At 40.0% G+C, this 14760-nt stretch overlaps 1 protein-coding gene across 4 annotated transcripts in view; it reads right to left on the bottom strand.

The window, feature by feature from the left end:
- The window catches only part of CEP128 (centrosomal protein 128), a 393012-nt gene that overhangs the window by 68023 nt on the left and 310229 nt on the right, over nucleotides 1-14760 (bottom strand). For all 4 annotated transcript variants that reach the window (XM_088024490.1, XM_028102263.2, XM_088024491.1 and 1 more), the window contains exon 21: nucleotides 6497-6546. In XM_088024490.1, coding sequence (XP_087880616.1) covers nucleotides 6497-6546 — 50 coding nt within the window. The remainder of the gene's footprint in view (nucleotides 1-6496; nucleotides 6547-14760) is intronic.

Below are 14760 nucleotides of genomic sequence, written 5' to 3'. Positions count from 1 at the left end.
AGGAGGACTGGCCATCTACGGGTACTACTGAGACGTTAATGCACGATCCTGCTAACCTCAACGAGGGCAATTTTTTTACCCATGTCAGCTTTTTGTCTTTGGTGTTTCTCTTGCCCAGTTTTTTTCCAAAAATGTATCTGCCAACTTTACACTGGAATTCTTTCTTGTAGTATAATACCCCTATATTAATATTTATTAGACTTCCAAAAGAACTAAGAAATTCGCGTTCTATTTTTCCCTCAAACACCATGCTGTCATAGGTTACTCCATAAGTAGCTGAAATGAAGTAATGACTGAGGAAAATAATTATCTTCTCCTTCCGCTCATTTCAAATGCTTTTGCCTGAGCACTACTGAGGCGACAAAAACAAAATCAAACACCTGCCCTCACTCCCAAAACATTTCTAAAAAATAAATCAAGTCCTTCAAATGGAAGGTCCCAGAAGCTACTTGGGAGAGAAATTAAATATAATTATGGGTTATCTGAAAAACAGCATGTCAGTAATGCCACTTTAATATCCTTCAAGGGTGTGTGTGTGTGTGTGTGTGTGTGTGTGTGTGTGTGTGTATTTTTTTTATACCTTCTGGAATGTCTCAAAAAAATTATATTACTTAAAAAAAACCCCACAAACCCAATGCCTTTAATTAAATGAAGGATTTAGTTCATTTCTAATGAAAATACTGATAATGAAGAAAGTGTCCAGAAACACTGGTGACATTTATAAATCCTACAACTAAAATGTTTCCTTTTTTCTTCTTAAATAATGAGATTGATGTTCAAATTCAACCCATATAATCAATTTCATTATTGCCACAATGTACCTTTTTTTCACTGTTTCATTACATTTAGTAGCTATCCAAAGATGTAACACTTCCTTTAGCATAATCTGGCCAAAATCTGAATTTAAAGTCATGGTTGCCCACGAAAGGAGCAAGGAGGGTCAGACAGAGGGAGAGGGTGACTCTGGGAGGGCACAGGGACATTTACCACTTTATCCCAGTATGCAGCGCCATGTCTGGTGTGCAGTAGGTGCAAATAAACAGTGTGTAGAATTAATATTTATGAAAGACCTGCCAGGTACCAAGGTTTGTTTCTGCATTTCTTATCCCAGTTAATCCTCTTAATAGTCCTATGAAGTATTATTACTGTCCCCAATTTATAGATATGGATAGTGCCTCAAAATGACCTGAATATGGCTTAGTAAAAGAGGAAAGTGAATAGGAAAAAATCATGTTCATAATCAAGTTTTATCTTATTTGAAATAAAATGAAAAGCAAGATGGCTGTAAGTCAGCAAAGTGTGGGGAGGGGGCATACGTGTTTTCCAGATATTCTGCTTAGTCAGTGTCGTAGGTAGCATTTTGCAGCTTTTCATGACTAAGCATGATACTCTTCTGGTGTGATTTGCACTCCGGGGTTCACAAAGCAAGAAATTGATGAAAGGTGAACCAGGTAGGTTGGCGCTTCAGAAAATGAAAACAAAAAGCAACAGCAGCACCTACCATTACCACTTATCACAAGGAAGGTGACAGTCACTGAAATACTTTTCAACTAAAATGAGGAAAATGGATTACGTTTTGTGTCTATTTAAAATGTTTCAGCACCTGATCTCAGAGCGGATTAAAGAAGGGATTTGCTTGTTTCAATGTACCTCAAACCCATATGCCAATAGGACTCTGGTACCCTACCACACATTAAGAGTCAAAGATAACACTGTTTTTATGAAGAACAGCACACAGTGTAACTGCAAATGAAGGTCACACACACACACACACACACACACACACACACACACACACACCCCTCAGCCAGACAATATTAAGCTCCAGTGAAGAATTTTGGTAATTACCAACTGTATTATAGAAATCACTGGCAAATATGTTTGTCTCCACTGTTTGTGATTCCTCTTAAAGATTGAAAATACTCTCCCCACTGCTGCCTGCCTCCCTCACCACTATATCCTTTTCCTTTGCCACTGATACTACAGCTCAGGCCAAATCACTCACTTATTGACCTTTTGGTTCAATACTACATTCAAAGAAGGGGCGGGAACACAGCAGGATAGAGAGAAGGAGGGGGAGTGAAAGTGAAAGTGCGCACGTGTGTGTACGTGTGTGTGTGTGTGTGTATACACAGGAATGCTAGAACTTAGGAGCCCTCCCCACCAAAAATTTTTAACAGAAAACGAACTCTAGGACAGGGATGGTTGTGCTGTTTTTTGATGCGTAGACCAGAAATAGGTGCCAAATCAGAGGCCGGTAGGTGGTATTCATTTGTTTATTTGATCAACAAAAATTTACCGAGTACCTATTATGGTGATGTGCTGTGCCAAATAGTAGATCTTTGGGAACGTGAAAGATGAGAGTGGCTGCAGAGAGAGGTATGATAGGAAATTTATTGTATGGTAAATTTTAATTTTAAAATTTTAATTTAATTTTTAATTTTAAAACCGAAGCCCCTTAGCTAGGGGGATTCAAGGGTTTATTTACTCAGTTTTATTATTTTTCCCTTGAAATATGCTTTGCCATGCTTCCTGATGCTCTGTCCTCCTGACATTATTTTCTCTACGTCTTAGACGGCTTTGCAGGATTTCCATCCTTAGCTTGAAACTTAAGTGTGAGCGTTCCCTATGGTTCTGGCCTAACTTTTCATCTCTTTATTCTACATACTTCCCCCCGGGGGATCCTCATTGCTCCTACAACTTTTTTTTTTTCTTTTTTTTTTAAAGAAAGCTCTACATCCAACACGGGGCTTGAACTCACAACCTCAAGATCAAGAGCTGCACTCCCCACCTACTGAGTCAGCCAAGCGTCCCACTCTTATGACTTCCAGTATCATCTATATAATATGGAGACCAATCTGCAGACAACAAAATCCATGTCCAACTCACACGCCTTCTGAGCCCTAGACTCATGCATGAACCCCCTCTTGACATGCCACCCGGATGCTTCAAGGCACCCAAACTGAAAATATCAAAAAGTGAACTAATCAACTTCTCTTTCTCCCACTGACTAGCACAGCCACCCACGAAGCGGCCTGACCAAGAGACCCAGGAGCCATTCTTAGCCTCTTCCTACCTACCTTCTAACAACCAACCTCAGAAGTCCCATGGAATCTTAGATCTTAAAATACATTAAGAAACCACCCACTCCTCTTCATGCTCTCACTACCACCCAATCCAGGTCACTATCATCTCTTATCAAGATTCCCATAAACGTCGGCTTAAATGGTCTCCGGTTTTAATCTTACCTGCCCCCAGTTATTTTGGACTTTATAGCCAGTTAGTTACCTATTTAAAATAATGAAGATTTGAGGGGCACCTCAGTGGCTCAGTCAGTTAAGCTGCTGTGTCGGGCTCCCTGCTCAGTGGGGAGCCTGCTTCTCCCTCTCCCTCTGCCCCTCCCCACCACCTCTCTCAAATAAAAAAATAGAATCTTTAAAAAAAAAACACGAAGATTTGATCATATTGTTCTCTTGCTTCAAACTCTTAACTGGTTTCCCATATACTAAGGGTAAAATCCTTAACTCTTTTACGAGGTCCTCTGTTTACCTTACAAACACTCCTGTCTTGCCTCTCCTCTCTCAGTGAGCAGTGATTCATTGTGACTCCTGTCACAAATGAGCAGGCAATACACTCTCAGTGCTACATTCCACCATACCAAGCTTCTTCCACTTCCTCAAACAGGAAACTGAGGTTCTTTTACCTCAGGTCTTCCCATCTCCTTCACATTGCCTACAACTGATCATTACTCCAAACTTGCCATGGCTAACTCCTGGTTATCATTTAAATATTGGCTTCCTTTGGGAAATCTACTTGATTTGCCACTCTACCCCAGCTCACCCTACCCACCACCTTCAACCTCCTACACTTCCACCCAACCTACCCTATATCTCCACCAAATAAAGGCAGGTGTTCTTATTTTATGTGACTTGTACGTGACTTAAAAATATTGTTTTTAAATATCTTATTATTATATAACAGATACTTTCCCAGGGCAGGAAGGCATCAGTAGAAGCAGCTTGCCTTTGTATCCCTAGTGCTCGGTATGGTGAGTGCCCTGCACAGAAATGGTGCTCAACAAGTATTTGTTCAGTGAGTACGTGAAACATTTTTTACGTAGGAGGATGGGGAAACATCCTCAAGGAGGATGACACTAAATACAGAATGTCTGTTATACATAATTATATGATGATAATGAGTAAATAAAACTGACTCCAATTTGGATACATGGGGATTTGTTAACATTGTAAATTGGAATTAAATATTTAGCTCTCCCTCCTAGGATAATTTAATCCACACTAAACACTTCTGGAAGACAGTTTTATAATTTTATATTACAGATGAGAAAATAGGCACAGCAAAGTTAATTGAGTTACTCAAAGTTGCCCAGAAGTGGAGCCGGTATTAAAATCCAAAGTCATCAATTTCCAATCTTTTGCTATCATTTTTTTTAAACTGTTTTGTCTTTGACTCCGTCCGCAAAGTTCTACTGTGTGACTGTAGAACTTCAACCTAAATACTTTTTTTTCCAAAGATTTTATTTATTTACTTGACAGAGAGAGAGAGAGAGAGACAGAGAGGGAACACAAGCAGGGGGAAGAGCAGAGGGAGAAGGAGAAGCGGGCTTCCCGCTGAGCAGGGAGCTGGATGCGGGGCTTGATCGTGGGACCATGACCTGAGCCGAAGGCAGACACCTAGTGACTGAGCTACCCAGGTGCCCCTCAACCTAAATAACAGTCTTCTCAAAACTATCACCTGCGATATTTATAATATGAATATACAAATTCAGGAATATAGGTCTTTTCAATGAATTTTCCTTTAGTGTTAAAATGAAAGGTTTTCTGTGATGTGTCTCTGCACTCTTGTTGCACTCTCAGAGGTGTTAGTTTCTTTGTTCTTAATAGACTGTTACTATGAGGTACTAATTGTCACTACAAAGTTCCAGCATTGAACTTTCCTGCTGTTGGACATCATACTCGATACTCTACATCTATAAATGCCCATAGTTAGTTGGCTGGTGCATTCTATTGCACTTGCTGGATATTTTGGTAGGAAATGCTGCCAGTTCGTAATAAATATTTGAGAAGCAACAGAGGCTATTAAATTTAACAGGATTACTGATTCCACCATTTGTATTGTGAGAGAAGTAAACTCAAAAAGTTTGTGCTGTCATTTCAAAAGGCCATATATGTACTCTCTACTCAATGAATTTGTTTATATGTGTTATTCTGGCAAATACAATGCATAACCAAAGTGCCTCAAAAAGACTTCATTACCTTTTCAATATATACATTTAGTATACATGGAAGCTTTGCTTTTCATGACTCTGATATTAATTTCTCAGACAGGGTGAGTATACACTTGAGATTTTTCCTAGCCCCAGACAGGACCAACCAGGGCTGTTTCTTTTTAACCTGACTATAGCTCAAGATGTTAAAAAAAATTTAATCTGTACAGAACTGTGGCCAACACATGCCACTTTTATTAGGGATATAGAACTATCTTCTTCTTCTTCTTCTTCAAAAAAGAACTATCTTCTTCTTCTTCATTTTTAGATCAATAAAATAATTTTCTTTTAACAAATACACCATTAAACAGAAGAACCCCCAATTATAGAACATTTCCCCTGTTCTTTGGGCTTCACTTGACCCATTCTTCTTTCGCCAGAAGCAAACATCTTTACCTCTAAAGCATTCAAGCCAGCTCATTATATCACTCTTCAGTCGTGCCTTACAGCTTCCAGGCCCAGGAAGAACTCTAAATGTCCAAAGTATTTACTGTTCTTAATCCCCAGCATGACGTTAAGTGAATTGGTTCTGTCATGTGAGTATAACTGATTATGTTTCCGCTAATAAAGATAGATACTTGAGCTACCCATCTGCAAGTTAGCCCAATGTAAAAGGTAGAGAGAACCACCTCTGTCAGATGCCAAGTAAACATCAATTGCTCATACCATGGAACTGTCAATTAAAATTCTAGAGTAATCTTTCAAACACAATTTTCCAGTCCAAGAACTATGTATAAATCCATAGTGAATTAAGAGGCATACAAGGTAAAGTCTTAAGCTCCATATATGTGTTAATATTCTTGGTTGGTTATTGGTAGATGACATTCATGGAGTCAGAATACTCTTGACTTTCACTCGAAATGTAGGTTCCATGAATTCATCCTCATTCATCAGCCCTGTTTTTTGGGGAAATGACTTTGCAAAGATGTTGCTTTCATTTCTTAATGCTGTGGTTCCTATTAAGCTATACCAAGGTATAAAGGCTCCTTTCACGAGTAGCACAGGGGCTAACTTGGTTCCCACTTTAGGAGATTATAAATATTCTCACACACTTCCAAAAGGAAGCAAATTCTAACTTGGGGCTTTAAAATTGACATGTTTTTCACTCCATTTGTCAGTGATCTGAATGTGGCAACAATAAAGGCTAACAGAGTAAAAACAAATGTTTTTATCCCAAGGATACCTGCCCTATTGGAGAATTTACTTTACCTGCAGAGATTCCATTTCTTCATCTTTTCTGTGGGTCTCCTCCAGGAGATCTGTAAGAAGAAAGCAAAATGCCCATCAAGATAATGTGAAAATGAGTTGCCTCTTAGGGTCAAGCCCAATTCAGTCAGGAGCTTGTGAAAACTGATGCCTGGAAAGAGAATTTGATGTTTAAGTGCGAAAAGGAATGTAAAAGAAATGCCCTCTGATCCTAACTGAAGAGATGGGGCAGAGCTCTGGACTCTGCTAATCCTGAGCTAGCTGAGAAGACCTGGGAGGTCTGGACTCTGGTGGAGGTACCACAGAAGAAAGCCAACTAATTTACAAATCCAAAATCATATCAATATTTCAGGAATTTGGCCCACTGTTTATATAACTCTTAAGTAACACAAAATTTTCTTTAAAAAAAAAAGCTTATTTTTCTTTTTAATGAAAAATTAGAAACAAACCATTTGCTCTTAAAATAAGCTCCCAAGCCACGTTCCACCTCCAGAGTCAATTTTTATAACCAAATTAAAACATTCTGGAATAATGGGTGTTATTAATGGAAGTAGAACACCACCTTAACTGTAAAGTCATATTAATTATCATTTCACTCTGAGAAGGCGGGAAGCACTGAAGCTACATCTGACCAAGCGCTTGGCATTATCTCAGAGAAATGAGTGGCTGGAAGGGAAGACAGTCAACTGAAGAGAGTTCTGTCTAAATGCCTGCATATAGCCATGGTATCTCAGTGCTCTACATTAATTTACAAACTCGCTATAAAGGAAAATATATTTTGCAAGCAGAATTTTCTGCCTGCAGCTATACCACCCTGTGCTATGATCTTATTAGATCTCCCAAACTGAAAGAGGGCTGGGCTGAGTCAGAAGTTGGATGAAAACAGGCAAGAAACACCTACAGCAGTGCACATTAAAATGAGCATTTGCCTTGCTCTGTGATTGATATAGCTTACCAAGAGGCCATGCTGCATAAAAGGAAAATATAACTTACAGAAATTCAATATGTATCTCAGAAAGGCAAATGCAAATGTTTTTAGCAAGTGCTGTACTACATACAGCAGGAAACAATACTATAGTGAGTAGCCAAGTCACAGTGCTGTCACAAATGAGCAGGCAGTACACTGAAACTTCAGGAGACCTGGCAGCTGGTATAACTGATGGGGAGACTGCATGGCTAATTCAGCTACAGAGGAGCTGCAAACAATCCCCTCAAGACACAATGTACTGGGATTCAGGAGAACAGTGATTTTTGCTCTGCATCCCAGAGAGGTGCTGACTTTGGCTCCCAAACCTTCCCTAATCAGAGTTAGGTCAATAAAGTGAGGAGAAAGCCAAGGCATTAGGCGGCATTTTTAAAGGGGTCTTTGGTTGGCATAGCAGGTTCTCTAGCTATACAGAAACCAACCAACTTAGGGGGTGGCAGATTGTTTAAGTGCCTTCAAAAATTCCTCATCCTGAATGCTTACTCATGTGCATTGGGACACTGCAGCTGCTACCACGAGGAGGTCATACGCATCTACTTTCTACACCTCACATCTGGGCAGGCCTCCTGACTTGATTGGCTAAATAGAATAGAGCAGAATCTGTGCCCATCTGCCCTGAGAGTTCGAGGCCTTGCACATTTTCATTTTTCCACTTGGAACTCTCTCACCACCATAGAACAAGCCCAGGACAACCTGCTGGATGACAAGGGCCCAGGACTTTTCCCACCTGCAAGACCCTGCTGCTTGCCTTAACTGGCAGCTAGCAAATGCCCAGAAGCATAGCTGTCCACTAGCCTGAGAAGGACTATGGATGACTCAGAAGGGGAGCTCGATAGAGATCAACCTGCCCAGTGAGCCCAGGGGCAACCCCAACTCACAGAATCATGATCTATAGACATGAAATTGAGGGATGGTTTGGTACCCAGCACTTGCAAACTTACAGCAGCCATTTGTTAACTGTACAAGAAGCATTCAGAATTTATTAGAAAGATATAAGAGTAACTAACAGATGCAAGGGAAAAGAAGATCCAGACTCTACAGAGAGTAACAACTGGTCTGGGACAGTAGGGATGTAAGGAGCATGAACTAATGGGCATTTTACCCTGGGTGCCTCTAGTCTTTGTGTGACTCTACTCCAGATGAAATTCCACAAACAAAAAAGTTAATGGGCCTTAGATCTCTTGCCTACTGCTTCACTAGGGGAAAGGATGGAGCACTTCCACTGATAATCCCAAAGGGAGTAGATGAAGAACAGAAAGGATAGTTTCTAAATGAAAGATCAGGGAACTGATAAAAGAAGGAGGACTGGGTATCAGACAGGCTAAAAACAACAGTTTCAGTAAGTTGTGTCTTCAACACAACTCTCTTGAATATTCACAAGATAAAAGATCACTATTGTGTCCCTGTGTGAACCTGGCCATTTTGATTCACTACTTCTGGATATTAGAAGGTTCTCTGAGCTAGGCCCCTTGTAGTGAATTACACTGTTTAATGGTACACTGGACCTGGGGTAATGGATAGTAGGGTCCATCAACCACCAAAGAAAACTGATCTTGTTCCTCCAAACTCCACTTGGTACAGCAAACACCAAACACCTTAGCTAAAACATAGCAGATAAATAATGGGTATTGGATCTCTTGTATAATCAAACTCAACTCACAGATTTAATAAAATTATAAATGTAAAGATATTCAGTCACCCTCAGAACTTCATAGAATTATTGCAATTTAAAAATTATGTTCTCAATTTTCTCCAAATACATAATAGAGGTTATGCTGCTTTTCCAACAAAGCTAATACCAATTGGAATGCTTGATTTTGGACAGCTGAACAACAACAACAAACAACAACAACAACAAAAACTACAAAGAGATTCCTACAGTTGGCATTTAAAATACAGAACCTCTAGACTTTTGGGAAAGATGGTGGAGTAGAACCCTAAGCTCACCTCATCCCATGGCTACAACTAGATAGTGCCCACATCAGTGTAAATAACCCAGAAGACTGGCAGAACAGACATTTCACAGCTAAATGTAGAGAAGAGGCCACGTGGAAAAGGATAAAAAGGGCAGAGATGCTGTTGGGAGCTAAAGAGACCCTCACCTGTCCTCAGGAGGGAGGGACAGCTTGAGCCTCACAGTGTGCACCCCAGGCACGGGGAACGCTCACAGGGAAGAGGAATCCTGTGACATGTGACTTTGAAAACCTAGCGCACAATGTCAGGAGTTCTCATAATCAGTGGCACTTAACACCTGGAACTTTAAAAATAATCATGCTGGGCTCTGGGAGAGCCAGGAGGGTGAGAGGAACTGAGTCTCCACCCTTAAAGGGACAGCACGACAAAGAGCCTTGCAGAGATACAGCACAGAAGCAACAGTCTGAAAAATGCCTGGGACACACGGGAAAGAGATTTGTTTACTAATCACAGAGTGTGAGCTGAAGGGGCAGGGGTCACTGGGCGACCTCTCTAAGAATAAAAGAGCTGGTGGGCACCATTTCCCTTCCCCCAGCCCCCAACCTGGACACACACGGACACCTGTCAGAACCAGCGAGGTGCCAATGCTTGCCACCTAAATTGCTAACAGCATGCCCGGCAGACAGGAGCTGCCCCCCTCCAGCTAGGCTTTAGCTCAAGCCCCAAGTAGCTCCAGACTGGCCCACTAACAACACAGGGACCAAACCCTGTCCACAACAGGCAAAAATTGGTAGAATTTCTCTCCTTCTGAAGCCACAAGCTGATATTAGCCTGGTGCTTTCTAGGCTGTGTTTTCTACTATGCCGAAGGAACCTGTACAAGAGCAAAGCTCGTAAAGAAGAAAGCGGAGCCAAGAGACAGAGAAAGAGTAGGCTGAGGACAAGATCCACCCTTGCCTGAAGCCCACGTAACTCTTGAACTTCTAACTCTCCTCTCTCCCTCCCTCCATCTCTCTTTCTCTCCCCCTCTTCCTTCCTTTCGTATTTCCTTCCATCTTTCTCTACCTCCCCTCCCTTCCTTTCCTTCTTGCTTGTACTTAAATTAGGTTTAGTTGGATTGCTGTCAGTTGTAAAAGTCTCTGGTTGTGTGGCTGTACTGACCTTTCTTATCTTTATTCGGAAACTTGGAGAACTCAGAATTGGCAAGAACGTTCTATTTTACAGTGAGCACTTCATTTGACAATAAACAAAGACATGAGGCTCCCAGAAGGCAAATGATCTGCTTGAGATTATTTAGTTAGTCTAAAGCCACAGCTACAGCCCTGCTCTCCTTGCAATCCTGGGGCAATCTTCCTGCCGTGTATATATCACATCATGCTCTCATTTGTACCACTGGTACTTAATTGTACCTTCCTTAATACTGTTATTTTTAAAAATGCACATGTTTGTATCCCTCTGATTTCCTTTAGAAATTCCCTGATGTCAACGATCAGGGCTCCGATGTCTTCATATCCATATCCTCCCTAACTACTACCTCTCTACCTTTGCTGCTTAACTTGGATCCCCAAAACTGTCTCCTCCTCTACATCACTGCTCTGTGCAATTGCTCACTTGTTAGGTCACTTGTTCAAGCACACACATTTGGGATGATGAACAGGGTTATTAACCTGTGCTGATAAAATATGGCTGAGAAGCAACTACTCTGCTGCAACCACAAGAGGAGAGAATACAGGTGAGACTTCTGGACAGCCGAAGTGACAGATGCTGTGACAACAGAGTGTGATTAGCGCACCTCGTTCTAATGAGCAATCCTATTGTCCGGTTTTACCGGCTTTAGAATGAACGATCAGCACGGAAAAAGTGGAAGGGCTGCCCTGCTCCCTTGCTCACCACTGGCATGTTCCTGTTTTGCTTTATTATTCTCTGGTTTGCTGTTCAATACAAACAGCAATTCAACTGCCATGCAAATTGCTGAGGCTAAATGTGCTTCCATCAACATTAGTTAATGAAAGATTTTTTTTTTCTTGGTGAAAAGGGCAGCAGTCCTGTGTATTTTCCTTGGATTGGCTCCAGCTCTTTTAAATGAGTTGATACTAACTCATTATGACATATAGTCATTAGAGGGGGAAAAAGTCCCATTTAAAAAAGCAGGCCATCATGGATGAGAATTGGAGAATCCGGTTGTGTTGTTTTGTTTTGTTCCACTTTGCATTTCTCTGGCACATTCAGAGTAATATATCATGACCATGTTTTTGGCTAAGACGGTCTTATACTACTTCCTTCATAGTTTTTGCAACTAGTGGTCTGGCTGTTTAAGGAGCTTTGACACTTTTTTATGTTGATTCTGGTTCCTGGTAGCCAAGGGAGCAGATAGGTTGTTTGTTTATTTGCTTTTAAAAGGAGAATCATGTCCAGCTGTACATGAGCAACACATCTATCTAGCAACTTGACCCTTCACAAAAAGGTTGGAGATCAAGTTTAGAAATGAGTAGACTTTTCTCCTTAACCTTTACTATAAAATATCTCATCCATATTATAACTCCACCCAGCTGGTCATGGACAGAAAGTTATAGAAACAAGGGTTTCAGACCCAGCAACATTTATAACGGCAGCACTGGACAGAGGAGCATCGACAGCAGAATGTGGTGAATTAATGACTGCAGAGATTAGCTTCTGGCTCCTATACCTCACTTAGTAATCAGTGCTCCTGTTCGGAATTCCTCTATGTCCTGATATTTACCTAAAACAACAGAGAGTATAAATTCTCAAAAGAATGTAAGCTTTTTAAAAAGTAAACTTGTGTCATTCTTCTTTGTGGGTGGCAGTTGTGGTATAATAAAATTAATCATATAAAAGAGTACCTTACAACCCTTCAGAGGTCATAAATGATGGACCTAGCCTCCCATAGGTGTATACTAGATATGTGAGACACTAGCTACATGCTAAAGACCACGGCCAATTTCTCTTTTTCTTCTTTGGCTCCCCAGTTATTGGAATCATTGATGTTTTAGGGACAGAAGGGATCACTGAAATAACCTAATCCCAGGGTTTTCAATCTTTTATTTTTTAAAACAAGTAGAATTTTGTCTTACGAATGAAATCATACACACTTTCAAGTGTATACAGTATATAAATAAATATAGTAATTTAAAGAGCTAAAAGGAAGCTTCTTAGGTGAAAGCAGAAGAGAGGACCTGGGGGCCAGCCTGCTGGGACTTCATTCCTATCCTGGGATCAACCCCTGTGGTGCCACGGTAGAGCTATAAAACTCCAAATTATGCTAATTGGAAACCACTGATCTAATCCAACCTCCTCACATTTTATAGACGAGGACTGAGTTCCCAAAGGGCAAAAGCCTCTGTCAATGTCACACAGCTAGTGAACAGAAGTGCATGAATCTGAGCCCAGGGCTCCTAAACTGAATCAGGGTTCAGTACTTTTTCTCACAAAAAATTGACTATCCTCCTTTGCTTTTCAAGATGTACTGAAATGACATATTATTCCAAACTCTATCATAAATGCTTATACATTGTCCAATGCCTCCCCAAACTGAAAGGAAACTTTGCTAAAGCAAACTGCATAACAACGATCTGGGAGAAAACCTATAGTTAACTGTTGTCCAAAATGAAATTCCTCAATCCTGGGAGAGGACATCAAGAGATGCGGCTTTGACGAAAAGCAAATACTTAGAACATTTGAAAAGGCAGTTGTTTTTGGCAAGGTGTGCTCATCACAAAATGTACAGAATATCTCACAAGATAAAACAACAACAAAAAATCTGTTTAAATCAATGGCTGACAGCTGAATAATTCCTCTGCTTAATATAATATTTATCAGCAAATGTTTGTTCTCTTCTGTTACACTACTATAGGTAAATAGGATAAACGAATAATAGAACTGTACCTTAGCCAAAATACCCTGAAAATAATCAAATGTGTTATTTTTAAATTAATATATGTAAAACACTTAAAATCATGTCTGGTACATAGTAAGAATCATATATACGTTAGCTGTTGTTATTATTTTAAAAATTACCCTTCAGTATGCCTGCTAAAGTCAGGAAAATGTGTGAAAAATAATCAATTGCATTTTAAAACAAGCAAAAAAAGCCCTCCAGCATACAGCTTTTAGACTTCATCTGTGATTGGTACCTACTTTATTTAGAACTCTGCCATATCTACTGCCACCCACTGGTACATATCTGGATATGAGTTAAGAGTTTTCTCATCAGGACTGACCACAGAAAACACACAGATTAAAATGAAGAACAACATTAAAAAAGTATGGCTATCCTCTGTGGTTTGTCTCAGACGCTGAAACAACATACTGGTCTACAGATGGAGCCCAAATAGTCCAATAAATGAAAGGTTTATAATCCACTGTCTGTCTTGGGTATGTGGTAAAACATCCAAATACAGGTACTCATGTTTTATTTGATGTCAATTCACTTTTGGTGAAACTTTCCATCTTGACAACTTTAGAGACTTAAAGCCTCTTCTCCGCAAAAGTGCTACCCTACAGAAAACAACACAATAATCTATCCCATTCCATCTCATTCTTGGCTCTGGCTTGGAAAAACACCAAGATGTAGAAAAAAATGTTCTGACTCAGCCACCCATTAAGACTTTTATCATTTTTATTAGCAACACAACAGAGAAAGAATATATTCTTTAGTAAATAAGTCAATGTTCTAAATTGGTCTGAGGGCTGTCTTGGCCAATGGGACTACATGTCACAATTAGCAAAATGAGGAAGAGAAGTTTATAATCTATTGTAAACACCACTCCAAGAATAAGTTTCATATGCTCGTATCTAGCCATAAAATCATGCTTCTTTCTGCATATACTACCTCTAAATAGTGTTCATGAAATAGAAGTTTCGCTTTTATTTAAATTCCTCAGGTTGGAAGGCAGTTTATCTTAGACCCGTTTTGGCTCTAGACTCATAAGGTGCAAGTGAGCACGTATTTTGGGGCTCATAGAAATCCTAGGTTTATGACTTGTTCTTCGATCATCTCCTGTTTGTGGAAGCTACAAAAGTTTGTGCGATTTCTTGATGCACCTACTACTCAGCTGGGCATTTCAGACTCCTGGGTCTACCCTAAATCTACTCTAAACATCACAGACAAAGTTCTGAAAAACAAATATGAAGAACAAATCTTGAAAGCAGTGAGAGAGAAACAATACTTTAGTTATAGGGGGAAAACAATCAGAATGCTAGTGAATTTCTCATTAGAAACCATACAGATCATAACACATTTTTTTAAATGCTGGAAGAAAAGAACCGACAACTCAGAATCCTGCAAAGCATTGAAAATATCCTTCAAGAACGAAGGTGAAATTGAGGCATTCTCAGGAAGAAAAATTAAT

The sequence above is a fragment of the Eumetopias jubatus genome, unplaced genomic scaffold (genome assembly GCF_037043125.1).
Source record: "Eumetopias jubatus isolate StellerSeaLion01/CBP00866 unplaced genomic scaffold, mEumJub1_p1.0 scaffold_7, whole genome shotgun sequence".
Classification (NCBI taxonomy): domain Eukaryota; kingdom Metazoa; phylum Chordata; class Mammalia; order Carnivora; family Otariidae; genus Eumetopias; species Eumetopias jubatus.
Note: the sequence above shows the minus strand (reverse complement) of the source record. Positions and strands in the feature narration are given on the sequence as shown.